This window comes from Nestor notabilis, unplaced genomic scaffold, assembly GCF_000696875.1.
Source record: "Nestor notabilis isolate BGI_N333 unplaced genomic scaffold, ASM69687v1 scaffold4138, whole genome shotgun sequence".
NCBI classification, from domain to species: Eukaryota; Metazoa; Chordata; class Aves; order Psittaciformes; family Psittacidae; genus Nestor; species Nestor notabilis.
The window spans coordinates 5230-20488 of NW_009940417.1; the positions used below are offsets into that span (position 1 = coordinate 5230).

The window sequence follows — 15259 nt, forward strand, 5'->3', positions numbered from 1 at the left end:
GTAAGAGCACACTCCTGCCAGTTCCACGTTACTGTGATGCAAAGCAAGATTTAATGCAGTCAGTCAGCCAAAACAGCTGCTTTTTGTATCAGTTCCACCCCACCTGGATACCATCAAGGTTTGGGAATAAAGAATAAATGACATCTAGTGATGGTTTAGGAATGAAGTAGAGTGAGTTACTCCTTTACCCCAAGTACAGTCAGTTGTTTACAGACCAGGGTATACTACTTGTGCCACACAGTGTTGCCAGTCGCAGCCTCAGCTCACATCTGTTTCCTGTCAGAGGGCTGTATCCAAGAGCAAAACTGTTGTGCCCATTCCAGCTATTCCAGTCACAACTGCCTTCACCCAGGGAAGAAGAGTGCAACTCCAACTAACTACTTCAGCATCCAGTTTCCTATCTCAGCAAACCCCCTGGTTTGGGTGCAACCCTGTGCCACAGAACATATATGGAATACAATATCCAAGTACAGGATGAATCCTAGAGATTCAATTCACAATGCGGTCTCTCCCAAAAGTACAAGCGGAACTCAGCTCCAGTTACTGAGAAATAATAACAGTGTATCAGCTTTTTCATTAAAGTCTTTAATAGATGTGCAAGAATATAAATGATCTTAGCTGTTAGGGATTAGTATACCATCTTCTGCACAATTAAAACTGGTCAGCAAAGATCCCAACTAATTAATTATACAAAACTACAAGAACATATTTACTGTTTTACAATCATTAGATTAGCTAGATTTTTCATTTACTATTTCAAATAGGACAACTATATATCATTACCAGATCCATTTGTAATATATTAGGATTTGTTTTTCGAAACCACACATTTAATTACATCCTTCATTTTCTTTATTTATAAAACAAGTACTTTATATAAAAAAATTCCCCCTTTATCAGGAACAGAAGGTTATTCAAACACTTGCACATGAGCAACCAAACTTGTATCCAGCAAACTATTTGGCAACACAGCAACATTGTAAATGCTTGTAAATCTTTGAAATAAAATCAAGTAGTCTTTACAATGTTTTTTAGCAAATGTGTCTTCCTGTTCTTCCTTCCCTCCCTCCCAAAATGTTCCAAAACCTAGAAAAAAGGTTAAAAAAAACCACCCAACCCACATTTTTAATATTTCCATTTTGAAGTTCTCTGCCCTGTTGTATCACAGGGCAGCTGATCTGTCACAGTCCAGGCATGAGCTGCCTGCAGTCACTCGGATAACTACTGGTTAGTTTTATTACCAGGGGAGTTGAAAACACCAAAGAAAAATTATTCAGGGTAAATAAATTACCAGGGGTGGAGGGGGTGGGGGGTGGGGGTAGTAATTATAAACGGTCAGATTACATTTAAAAGGTAAATGTTTCCTTTAGTAGATAATAAAGTATCTCAAGTCCAGGCATTTGAGGCTAGTACTTCTTACCAGTTAAATTATTTAGTGCTGATTAAAACACATTTTGCTGAATATGAAAAGCTACAGTCCAACAGAGAAACCCACAGCTGAAACCTGAACGGGATCAACACAACCACCACAGGCTGTGTGCTGGTGGGGAAGGAAGGGATACAAGCACAGATTGTTAATCAGTGATTCATTGAAAATTTGAAACAATGTTTTGGCAGTCTTGTCCTAGCACCTCATGACCTGGATGTGAATCCAAAAGATGTCATGTTCAGCACCTAATGCAATGCTGTACCCTGAGAAAACCAGATGTGAATGGAAAGAAAGCCAAAGTGTTGCAATTCATCCTGCAGCTTACACCAAGTCAGGTGAGATGTCATGGCATAAGGGCTTGGTTTGGTTTTTTTTTTTTTAACTTCCACATAATTCCGGCCTCCCCCACCCCCATCTCTACACCCACATCCCCAGACCTCGCAAGAAGCAGCACCTCTGCTACTGGTGCTCCCAGAGGCAGGTACATCTTCACAGCACTTGAAGCTCCAGATAGACACTCCCTAACCTCAAACACAGGGAGGTGAGCTTCTCCAAGCGGATAGATTATGATGTAACACAGCCTGTCCCTGCCCCCAACACCCCCCACTTCCCATGAGAAGGGATTTGATAGAGCTTTTGCTTTATCCAATTTCTTACATATTTGTTTTCCATCCATTTAAAAAAAAAAAAATAAAAAATTACTACTTTGATGCAAATCATTTTACCAAAACTTCCCATTCTCTTCTGTAGAATGGAGGTTATTAATAAACACTGAGTAACTGGAAGCAGACAGTTTATCCGAAGTAGGTGGTGTGCTTTATCAGGAAACTGTATTCTAGATTCTGGTTATTCTAGATTTACTAGTTAGACTTTAAGGCTATGCTTTATTACACTTTTGCTCTATTTCTGAGTATTTGTATGAGTGACAAAAATACTTTTCAAAAATGTAACAGACAACTGTAGGTGTAGGCACTGCTTAAGTCTTTTCCTAACTCCTTTGTGTGCAAATTTAGTTTTCTTCAATTGAAACATTTTGGTAAATTTGGAGTTTTAAGACAACAAATTTAGAAATCAATCTGCAAATTCTAATTTGGAATTAATATTGCTGAGTCACTCTGCATTTCAAATCCTATAAAGATGCCAACAAACATGAGGCTGCAGCTGAGAACTGTTTTGTTCACGTGTTAATAGCCACTTAATATTAATGAGCAGAACTTACCAGGTTTAAGAACGTTCCAAATACGTAATAATTCTTCAATGCAGTTTATCCATTTAGGCACTTAAATCTTGTACCCAAATTTATGTTTTGATTGCTAATAAAACACAACTCCTTTTAAAGATATCTGAGATGTTTAGACAGGTACCACTTGTGAAAAAAGGCATAAAAAATAAGCTTCAACACCACCGTAATGTATTTTATTCTTCAGGATGTTACACTGTAATACTCTTCAATTGGTAGCTCATTGCATCAAGTGTTTGTAGGAAGTGTGTGGGTCTCAAAGTTTTCCAAAATCTCCTTTTCCAGGGATGCAATGAATGTCTCAATCCTTCATGAAACAGGCACAAAATGCAAATTCCTTCATTAATGAAGCCAGTTGTGTCAGTGCCCACAACTTAAGAATCACCAAGTGGCAGAAGACACCCACCAAAATCATTGTTCTCTTCTTTGATTTTCAGCAGCAATTTGTTGGGGTTTTTTTTTTAACCATTGGTCTCCATCCAAAATGTTACAGTTCCCCAGCCTCGCATGCATATACTGTGGTTAAGGATTAATTAAAGGTCATTCGCACTGTCCACAACAAAGATGTCATTCCTTCATACCGTTTCTTCTGTTGACAGCAACAATGGATTAATGTATTCAAATCCTTCAAACTCTGACTGATCTATTCGCTTTATTATATCTCTGAAAAAACAAACAAGAGCATTGATTTAGTTTTATCAAGTGCAAATGCTGGTTTTTTTTGCTGTACTTGTTCTTCAAATAACAAAATACTTCACAGAAATGTATGTATGTGAAGTTGTACAGAAACAACACTAAATGGGGAGAAATACATTATTCATTATTATATGCCCCATCCCTGGCAGTGCTCAAGGCCAGGTTGGACACAGGGGCTTGGGGCAACCTGCTCTAGTCGAAGGTGTCCCTGCCCATGGCAGGGGTTGGAACTGGATGAGCTTTAAGGTCCCTTCCAACCAAACCACGCTGTGATGATGATGATCTGATGAGAACCTTCATCTGATGATGAAGGGCAGTTTCTTCTGCCTTTCCAGTTCAGATGCTAACAGCAGTAAGTAGCACTTATAAGGCCCTTAAAGCAGCAATTAATAGATGACTGTTGTTCTGTAATTCCAGTTTAAAAATAAGAAACACTGTCAGCGTAGGCTGCTCATGTTACATGCAAGATAAATACTGTGAAAGAGTCAAGCACAAAGCTAATTCTTTTTGATTACAAAAATGCAGCTGGTTGGATCAGGAATTGAACTTCTGTCTTCTCTCAGTGCCCAGCACACACTCAGCAGCAAATCAACCCTGTACCCCCATCTTACGTTAGAATAACGGGCAGTCTCCTACACACAGTAAGCATGAGAAGTTATATGCAGGATACAAAGAACATCAAATTTACTTCAGCTTGGCTATGTTCTAACTACAGAGTCTCCTCTTAGTAATTTTCAAGTAATTTATAAACTGATTTCTCAATATGCAATTACAGTAGGGGAAAAAAACCCAAAGCCCATACTCATCATCCGGGGTTAGCTGCACAGGCTCGCTGGTGAACTGTGTGTCAAAATTATCCAGACCATAATCATCTGTGATCTGAGGCTGGAACGGGGGGGTGGTTTGCTTCTTCTCCAGCTAAGATACAAACACAAACAGGGGAGAGGGAAAGTTAAAGTACTGAATATTCATAAGGTTCCCACAGAACATCCACACACACATTGGCTCTAAAGCACATGCACAGAGCAGTCACTACAGTGGAGCTGAGTATCGGCAGAAGACAGAAACATGTTAAATATAATCTGACATTAAGGTTTAGACCATTTTGACACTAAATGGTATATCCTCATCCTGTTTATCCTGTTGCTGTATTTTAAATACAAAGCCTTCAAAAATCACTAGAAATAAAATGTTAAGACTTACAGAAAAGAACAGACCTCATGTATGAAATAATCGAAAAAGGTGGTCTTGGCACTTCCCTGAATGCTGTTCGGCCATCCTATATGCACAGTGAGGAATCTAAAGTGTTCTTAGCTGAGCCACACACAGCTCTGATGACTAACAAGGGAGGGGGAAAAAATAAAATAAAAACCGTGTTCACCTTTATTTTTCCCTGTAACTCAAGCTTCACACAGAAAAAGATTTTTAGTCAGTGTTAGACTCTTGTTTCAACTTGAAAAGATTTGGAAAAGCTTTTAAGTCAAAATCTTTTCTACTCATCACCTGCATTTCAAAGAAAAGTCTAATAACTAAAGAAGCTTTCCAAATAATTTTTCATTTTCCTCTGAATGTATTTCCCAACGCTCTTAATTAGAAGTTCAGCTGAAAATGTATCTGGCATGAGAACCTCCTGGGCAGCACTGTCCTAACCAGACCATAAAACAGAACCTCTGCAGAAGAGAACACAACACTGCAGCACATGATGCTCATGCTCTACAGAATCTCAAGCAAGCTGCACTGTAGCACCACAAGGTTGTTAACCCCAACATTTAGGCTTGAGGGAGAACACAAACCAAGGGATGTCTGACAAAATTAAAGACAGTCTTTGTTATGGGAATAACTGTGTAAGCACTGGCTCCTTATGCAGTGAATGTCTTCTCTGAAGAATGCTAACAGGGATGGTCTGAACATCATGTTTCCAAAGAAAAATGTAATACAAAGTTTTATGTTCTCCCCTGAACCTCTTTAATATTACTACAGGCCTGTTCCCACACACCTGTAGACTTCCTAGGACTGTAAAAACATCACAGGCATATTCTCTCCCTGTTCAACTGGGTATTAAAAGCCACAATGCTGATAAGGCACTGTTTCTGACTTGTTTTATTGCTCAAGTGTCAATAAACGTAACAGTGCCATTTCTGTGACGGTTTTCTACCATAAAGGCAGAAGTAGACAAAATTGCCAAGAGAAGGTTTTAAAAAACAATTTAATTTTATGCTTGCCAAACCACTAAAGACCAAGTCATCCACTCCCCCATGAACTAAAAACTTCCCTCACACCAGCAGCAATAAAGAAAACCTGAAAGTAATAATCAAAGAACCTTTGAATAACCACACTACTTTCAAGCCACATCCTTAAATAAGGACCTGATCCTACTCACACCTACCCACATAACTAAACCGCGTTTCCTACCTGAATAAACCCACTGATTTAAAAATTATATCATTTTCTTTTCAATATAGTACAAGCAGATTACAAATGCTTCGTGTACCTGAAGCACCTCATCTTCCATGGTTGTATCTAAACTGGTTTCACGACACTTTACCCAGCCTGCTAGGCATGTAAATCAAGTGCTACCTGTCCCGCCAAGTCAGAAAAGGTTTCTAATCACCAAGAGAAATTACCTAGTGGAACAGCATTCTAACAGGCTGGCTTTCCTAGTCCACACTTCCTTGTTCAGTGAAACATTTACTAATAGGACTATATGAAATGCCCACCCAGAACTGAACTATGACTCTTGGAATCTAGGGAGTCCTTCCCACCAGAACTGCAGGCACCTTGCGTGTACGCTGGGGAAATCTTACAGCAGCAGAACCCAGTGCATGACTTTGCAGAATCTACAAATAGAAACCAAGGAATAAATGGTTCCGACAATGCTTCTTAAAATTCATTATTTATTTTAAAATCAATACCCCCAAGTTGTAACCATTCCTAGAGTTCAGAAGCAAGCCAGGTTTTTGGTAGTGAAACAAAGCTTGTTTCCACTATGGTCATGGAAAAAAAGTTTGTTCCTCCATCACCTGGAGAAAGAAAAATAGTTTTTCCTCTTATGGAATTGCATTTCCCTGTTTTTAAGGGGGTTGTTACATGTGCACACAGTTAAAAGCTAAAAGAGTCTATTCCTTTTGAACAGATACAAATAGAATAATTTTTACCATATCCCAGTCTATGCTCCGGAAAAACGTATGAGACTTGATATCAGAAAATCCTGTCTGTGGCTGACAACCAAGCCTTTCTTTGGGATCCTGTGGAAACACAAACTCATATTACACACTCTAACCCGGTTACAGTCTGTGTTTGTCCCACACACAGCCCATACACATGACTCCAGCATTCCCCATGACTGCAAAATGCTGCTAAGACAGTATGGCTATCAAGGAATTTTTGTTCTTTTTCCCTTCTTTTATTAATGAAGTTTGTTTCAAATTTAATTTTAAAACTATATTTTACAACTTCTTAAAAATAAATGTATTTAGTAATGTATAATTCATATCCTTTCCCCCCCTAAAAATCTGCTTGATAAGTAATCAAGTATTTCAGAAAAAGGCTTAGAAACAAACCTAGTTATATTTTTCAACAAGGTTCAGGCTTTTAAATCAAGTCTGTGCTGTGGAATTCACTCAGTAAATTAGCAGCTAAGAAGTGGCTTCTTTTAACATACAGGATACCAAGGTTTTATAGGTTTTCTTAACAGTAAGCAGATTAACTTCTTGACTGTATTGCTTTCAACAGGAAGCTCTGACTTCCAGATCTTAGATGCTAAAAATAAAAGAATGTTATTTACCTTGTTTAAAAATCCTTTTAACACGTGGGAAGCCTTGACAGAAAGAAACCTTGGAATCCGGATTGGCTTCTCAAGAATAACTGTTACAGGTTTAAAAACAGCAATATTGGCTTTTGGTTTATGACATTACCATGATCTCAACAGAAACACGGTATTATTTAAGTATGTGACCACTTGGAAAATGGAAAGATAGAGTAATTAGTTAAAATAATGCAAATGAAAGGAGCTACAATAATTCAAGCCACTGTTACAGTGACAGTTCAAGATTTCCTAAAAGAAATACTAGCTGCATTAGCTTTTTCTATTGTTTGTAGTGTAAGCAGGGAATAAAACTTTTCCACTGTCCTCAGCATACGGAAAGGTGCAATTTTAAACAGTAATTGATTTAACATTAGGCTCATAAGAAGAACATGGCAGATTGTGCTAAATAATTGCAGTAACTATTTTCAAGAATGGTTCTGCATATTAGGAAGCACACAACTTCTCAATTCCCCAAAGTGTTACAGAGTTTCTGTAGTAATGAATATGGCAAGTATTACTATTTCTGTTCAGAAAAACTCCTGTCTACAACTAAAGGGTAGACCTGTTGAAAAGAAGCTGGTATTAATTTAATCAGAAGTAAAACTAAAAGTTGTCTGGAACAAAACCACAGGCTGACATGTTTCTGCCAATAAAGATCCTCCTACCCTCTCATGGAGCACTCAATTTTAAAACTCATTCTTGGCCTGTAGACTTCCTTCTAACAAAAATACCATTCCAGACAACTCTGTGCTCGTTCTGAACTGTGGACATCTTTAAAAAGTATTTTCTTGTCTGAAAAAGGCTTCCTCATTCCAGACCATTTTATCTGAGTTCAACAATGTAAGTTCCTGGGATGAAGAAGTGGAAATGTTTGAGGCCTTTATCCACAGCAGATTTACAGACAGCTAAAGGATAACAATGGCAAAGCGAATGCAAACTGTCCTGCAGGAACTGGAATTTTCACTATTTCTCCCCCAAGAAATACAAAAATCCAAACGACTATACCTTGGAAGAGGTAATCTTCAGTGTTCATGTCTGGATTGTCAGTAATAATATCAAACGGAGACCTTCCTGCCATCATTTCAAACATCAACACGCCGAGCGCCCACCAGTCCACACTGAACCCTGGAAACATTTGCAGAGCAGATTATCAGCTGGGACTAAATGAATGTAAGTGTTTTCTCTCATAGAAACGAAGATCAATGGCCTAGTTCTACAACTAGAACTTTGCTTTGCCATTTATTGTAACTGCAAATTGTTTAGTCACAGCTTACCATATTCTTCTCCTCTGAGGATCTCTGGTGCAATGTAATTTGGTGTCCCGCAGAAAGTGCTTGTAGTGTCACCAGGGCCCAAACCTTCCTATGTGCATAAATCATGTAGCAATTAAAAGCTGACCTCCTTTTCCAGGCATTTCGCTTAATTAGACTTACAAAACCAAGTGATTTAGGAGTTCTAAAGACCTTCCTTTCAAAAAAAGGCAATGCTAGAGCAAAACAAATGCTCATAGTGCTCAAAGCTGGCTCATGACTTCACGGCTGATCTTCAGCAAATTAACTGATTAAAACTAAGTCACAGCACACTTGTAAAAACATTTTATTTACTGTTTACAGACACAATTAAAACCAAACCCAGATAAACAATTTGGAAATCCTTTTCTAACAGATGTTGGGAAAAAGCATTACATTAAGAACATGCTACACTTTGCCAGATGCTTTGAAAATGATGCTCTTTCAATTGCCTCTCAGTGCCCAAGATTACAGCCTGAGAGCTGAGGTACCAGACAGCTTGGTTTACTAATCTGTACAGTCCAGCCTCAGAGAAAGACAAATTCAGACTCACAGGAGCAGTTAAAAAGATGGAAAAGACCCTTTAAAAACTTATTTTCTTAAACATAAATTTTCTAACTTGAGTCATTCAGCAAACAAATATAAAAAGAAATTAACTTGCCCAATAGGCTAAACTACTTCTGTCTCCAAAAATGACCCACATAACTTGAAATGTACAAAGGAAATATTACAAATCACTGGATGCTGTATTTGACTTAAAAGCATAACCAGAGAGATACTGCTGAATGACAAAGTGACAAAAGAGAGGTAAGAAAAAATCCTACCTTGCACATGCCATAATCTGTTAATTTGATATGACCCTCTGCATCTAGAAGAACATTATCTAGTTTTAAATCTCTGTAGATTATGCCTCTTTCATGGAGAAAGTTTAGAGCAATACAAATTTCAGCAGCATAAAACCTGAAAATAAAAAGGAGAAAATTCCCATTAGCATTAAGATTGTACAAAAACTGGTGCAATTAAAAAAGACATAATCCTTTCTTAGAACACTGCTTTACAGTCAGCTTTTATCTACCAGCAGCCTGCCAAAACCAAACTACGCTTATCCATAAGGACACTGACCTTGTGTATTGTAAAGCCATTCCTTAAATTAAATATGGGAAATTTCTTTTTTAATTCTACTAATTATGAAAACATTTATTCTTTATCTTACGTTTTTTGCTGAAAGTTTCAAATATGATAGAGAAGGTCTGTCTTTTCTACTTATTCAGAGTTACAATAGGACTTTGTGTAGTACAAAGCCATGCAAAACAGATTTTTCCTCTTCTCCTGCCAACACTGTATTAATTCAATGTAAGACCAAATCAGATAGAATAATTACATCTTCCATCAACAGATCAAACAACTATTACCTAAATATGAAGCAATAAACAAAAGTAAATAGGAGGAACTGTTACTACAAATTCTTGCTTTCTTTGAAAAATATACATATTCTTCAGAAAAGCAAAATTCATATTCCTTCCCAGGGCAGTACATTCTAAACTTGAGAATGAACATTTTGTTCCTTCTTTGCCATTCATGTACTTGTATGGAATAAAGTTTAGGAAGCATTTCCTACAACATTTAACAACTACAACAAAGGAAAACCACTACAACTGTGTTAGCGAAATACCTTGCGTGTTCTTCAGGAAGCTTCCTTTGCCGTTGCATATGAAACATAAGATCTCCCCCATTTACATACTCTATGACAAGAAACAATCTGAAAGTACATAATACAATTAATGGATTCCAAGAAAACTGAAGAAAAACTGTTCTTATACTTCCAAATTAAGCCATTTTCACTTCTACTCTTGAACTGTACTTCTAGACTTCTTACAGTCACAAAAACTATCCAAGGGAAAAAAAAAAAAGGAGTACTTATTTGATCCATATAGGATCACATCCTTTATTTAAAGGACAGACTGCACGTAAAGGAGAGGCAGCTACATACAACGGGCTACTGTCTGGTGTGAAACCTGCAGAAACCCAAAGCATATAATGAGATACAGACTTCTCTAAAAATTACAGCAGTCATGGAAGTGTGCTAGAAGATGGTACATGGCAAAAATGAAGGTTTAGCCCAAAAAGGTAAAATCGTCATTCATTTGAAGGATGGCATTAGTAACAACAATGCTGATGATCATTTACAATAAAGAGTTTAGTATTTAAAAATACTTTAAAAGATGCATCAATTGTAATTCAAACCTTTCTGAGTAAACCTGACAGATTCACTCTGATGTAACAATTATTAAATTGTTACTCTGCTTGACTAAATATTGTTCATTTTTAGTAGCCAAGCTGCAGCAACACATCTGCAGAGCTCTGTAGGTGAAATGTAGCTTATATACACACAAGTCAACAAGGATTCTGCATGGGCAAAATCTGAAAATTCTCATCTGTATTTGATGTCGTTTTCCTACTAAAAGGTCACCATCTTTAATAAATTACAATATTTGCTGAGTTCATGAGCATCTGGCAATATTACAGATTAGTATGTTTTGTAGGATTTGTAATATTAATATGTAACTACAAAGCTTGCTATTTGTGCTGGTTCAGTTCTTGAAAAGCTCAAACAGATGTATCGAAAGCAAGGTGACAAATTCAGTTAGAGCAGTGTAATCCAAATTTACTTTCAAAAAAATGCAAGTTTTAGCTGAATAGCATGTGCCACAATAATCTTCCCAATATAAGTAACAAGATCTAACGTATTATTAAAAAACACATACAAGATTATTTCTATGAAATCCTATGATCATCACTGAGCTCTTCCCAATACAGTGTTAAGAAACATACTGTCATTCCTAAAAGGAAAACCCACAATATTCTGTTGTATTTGCATAGATAGACTGAGACTAACGAATTTGAGGATTGCCAGACTCAGTTCACACACACCCATTATTTATCAGTGGTGAAAACTGAAGCAGGTGAGCTAGCAGGGCAGACAATGAAATTCCACCTCCCTTGACTTTGCCCAACCTTTATCTGTAGAAACAGGTGAATTATAGGACAGTATGACGGACCCTTTTCCATCACTCCCTACATGGCATAGTCACTAAAGGAAAGATCTGGGCTTATTAGCTCCTCTGCAGAACAAGCTTTTGAAACAACCTTCTCAAAACAAAGGAAAAGTCAGGAGGGGAAAGAAACATAAATACAGGTGGAATGAGTTGTATAAAGAGACTTCTATTACAGTTTGCAGGAAAGGTTTCATGCTTGGGAAAATATGATCCAGGTAATGCTGCTATGGTCAGAGAGACCAACAGGATAGAAACATGCTGAGTGAGGGCTCCTTATGAAGGCTACAATTCTCCCAGGAGGTATTGTTTCATTATACACCTCATTTTCCATGAGCTGAAAACTCCTTTCCATATATCCACACGCTGGAAAACATTCCATTTGGAAAACATATGCTGCAGTCTCTCAGCCCATTCTAACAATAAAGATTATTTTCTTCCCTTTGTAAAGGATTCTTCATTTGAAAAACTTAAAGTGTTAAAAACTTCAAAGGCAAACCAGGAAAAATTATTGGACATGACCCAGCCTGCACATCTTTTCAGTGTCCTCCCCACAAGAATATAAAGACTAAACTAAAAATAAATCATAAATAAAATAGATAATGCCATGAGTATTTTATTACAGCATTCCTGATATTTTTTGCTTCCAATTTTCCCATCCAATTTGGAAGCTTCCAATGTTTTATCACCACCCAGAACCTGCAATTTAAAGTTCCTTGCATCAATTCATGTTTAGGCATGTGTGAATACCGACAGTCCTTGCTAGTTTTAGAAGGATTTACTCAAACATTGGTGGTTTTGCAGGATGGAGGTTTCAGATTGTTGCCATCCTTGGAAGACACTTATCTGGCAAGTCTGTGAAAGCCCAAGGTACGTATTTTAAGACAATAATAAAACAAGCATTGCTAGTACCTGGAACAATGCAAAAGCTACACTTAGCATCAACTAGCATCTTTAAGTAAAAAGTTTTTCTTATCTTAAAAATCTATTAAAATTATATTTAAGAGCAAGAACATGTTCTTTTGCAGCCTTTACCCCTCCTAGTAGTATGCTTATACATAAACTATTCTCATATTACAACTTGTTTTCTTTGGGCCAGTCAACACAAGCTGATGTTAATAAGTTTATTCACTTGAAATCAGTTTTGTGCTGCTCTGTTCCTGTAATGAGATTATGATCGTGATTTTTTAAACATTACAGCTATAACCAAGTTGTGAATTTGTGACATTGCAGCTCTATCCATGGCAAAAGGCTGAATTTGAGCAAAACCCTACAGTTTCACTGCAAGAAGCAGCCAGGCTGGAAAAAGGACTCCATAAGGTACAACAGGAATACAGAAAGCTTTGACTACATTCAGCTATTTTTCAATATTTCTGCTCCCCAAGTGTACCAATGTAAGTGTCATGCAAAGGATCTTTCTATTGCTGACCTCTGCCTTTTCATTGTTTCCAGTATTTCTAAGTAACCTCATCCTCATTACCTCACCCTGCCTGACTGCTTGAATTGCTACATTAGATGTTTGGTACTACATAGTATTTGTGAAATATTGGTTTAGTTTAAAGGGACTTTCACAACAGCCTAACTGTCTAAAGATTTCTTCTTCTTCTGTCTGCAAGACAAGTTTCTTTTCATCAGGTCTTTAGTCACCTTTGGAGATCATTCTTTCTCCCTGCTCCAAAATACTCCCTAGTCCACACACCTTCACAATGCTCTTCATACAGTTTTTTACTTCCCTTAGCTGTTTTCCCTGCTAAGAAAATGCTATTTCCTATGCTTACAACCATTAACGGGTTGGAAGTTTGGGGACTTAAAAAATGGTAAGTGAATGAGGCTTCGTATTTTAAAAAATGGCTAATGTGCACTGTAACGAAGAGGCGATTTTCTTCTTCAAACTGCTTGCACTCTGCACTGCATGCCATTCAAGCAAGCCAGACAGAACAACTTTTATCTTCTGATAATGACACATATGGCACCAGGTGTTATAGAAGTGTAACAGCATGCAGGTGCCTGTGAAAACAAAACCACTGCAACAAACCACAACCCTCAGACATCCAAACTCCACAGAATCGAGTTCTTGATTTTCTCCATATTCCAATTGAAAAATAAGAAGCAAGTAACTCATTTTTGATTGGGCACACATGGACAAAAAAATTAGTATTTCAAAGTAGCTAAGAGTTTATTAAGCACGTTTTCAAATAAAATCACATACTTCAATACGTGCTAAAGGCTTATAAGCTTTGTGGGTAAAAAAAACAAAACAAAAAACAACAAACCTCATGCACATGTAGGTTTTGAAGTTATTAAAAGTTATTACTGCTGAGCAGCCCACCACTTGCGCTAATTTGAAGAACAGAGAACTACAGCTTGGTCCTCTGAGAATGGCCCTGTTCAATACCATCAGGCATTATAAACTCTCTCCTATAACACTCTGTTTAACCCTACTACCAATCTTCCTCTTCCCAAAGCCACACAGCCTGTGCTCAGGAAGACAGCACACAGTTCCTCCTCCTCCTCATTCATCTTCTCCCTTTAGGTCTGGACCTGGAAAACCTGGCTTTTCCTCCATACCACACAGGCTAAGCTTCCCTGCCAGAACTGGCTTTGTTGTAGCAATACTAATGCTTCCTCCCAAACACTCCTGACTGTGGGATGGTGCTAGTTAAGTTTGCTTTATGAGAAGCAGTTAGTACAATGAGCAAGATTTTCAAAACAAAATAATTTCAGATCTTTCTTACCGACTTGTTGTTTGAAAGCATGAATGTAAACCAACTAGGAATGGGTTACTGGATGCCTGTTCAAACACATGTTTCTCTGTCTGTACCCAATCAATATCCTGAAATAGAGTAATTGAACAATCAGAACTCCTGCTGGATAACCACTGGGGGTATTCCCAGAAAATTGTGAACATCTATGCTCCCTTGCATATACACCATCATTGTTATATATGTTCTTCAGAAAGACAATCCCCCCTAAAATCCAGAGGAAGTTATAAAACATTTTAATTTCATTATATATTCAGAAGTTTCTTAACCATTTAGAAGTGTCTGCACAAAATCTAAGCCATTTTAAAATATCATAATATCTGCAATATTTGATACACTGCTCACACTGCTTCACAGAAATAAATTCAATTATCTTGGATAAATGATCCTAAGGCTGCTGAGGCAACTCATGCCAGTAACACAAGCAACATGAAGCTCCAGTTTTTACAATGCTCAAATAAACTGAAATTCATTTTCTCATCTGAAACTCAAAATTAATTCAATGAAACTACCAAAACCTGCTTAGTTTGTCCAGCCAAAAATCATTCTTAGAAGCATCACAGACTACCTTTCGTACTTCAAGAGGGAGAAGTCCTGAGCACCCAGAGCAATGCCATATAATAAAAACCTATAAAAATTTGAAAGATAGGAGCACAGTACTGCAAAATTCAGACCCCAATAACAAAGCATTTAGTAATTTTTCATACAACCATACAAAATTTAAACTTTATGGACAACTGGTTTTAGCAGTAGATATTCACTCTTGATGCAATACAATGATCACGTTCCACCCTGCAAATGCTCTGTACTCTGCAAATAAACTAGAAATATAATTGTGCTAAAAATTCTCCCTTTCCAACAAACACGTCCAGCTTTCCAACCAATCTGAAGACAACAAAGACTGACACTGAGAGACTAGGCCTTCTTGTCAAGGATAATTAGTGAAACTAGAGTCTCAAAGGAAATCAAGAAATGTCACCATCAA

General features: G+C 37.4%; 1 protein-coding gene across 2 annotated transcripts in view; it reads right to left on the minus strand.

Moving 5' to 3' along the window:
- Window positions 1–2818: 2818 nt before the first annotated feature.
- The window catches only part of PRKCZ (protein kinase C, zeta), a 40368-nt gene continuing 27927 nt past the window's right edge, over window positions 2819–15259 (minus strand). For both annotated transcript variants that reach the window (XM_010020325.1, XM_010020324.1), the window contains exons 10-18: window positions 14248–14345; window positions 10132–10218; window positions 9284–9419; window positions 8445–8532; window positions 8176–8295; window positions 7150–7229; window positions 6521–6610; window positions 4168–4283; window positions 2819–3332 (exon numbers count right to left, since the gene is read on the minus strand). In XM_010020325.1, the coding sequence (XP_010018627.1) occupies window positions 3245–3332; window positions 4168–4283; window positions 6521–6610; window positions 7150–7229; window positions 8176–8295; window positions 8445–8532; window positions 9284–9419; window positions 10132–10218; window positions 14248–14345 (903 nt within the window). In that variant the 3' untranslated portion in view covers window positions 2819–3244. The remainder of the gene's footprint in view (window positions 3333–4167; window positions 4284–6520; window positions 6611–7149; window positions 7230–8175; window positions 8296–8444; window positions 8533–9283; window positions 9420–10131; window positions 10219–14247; window positions 14346–15259) is intronic.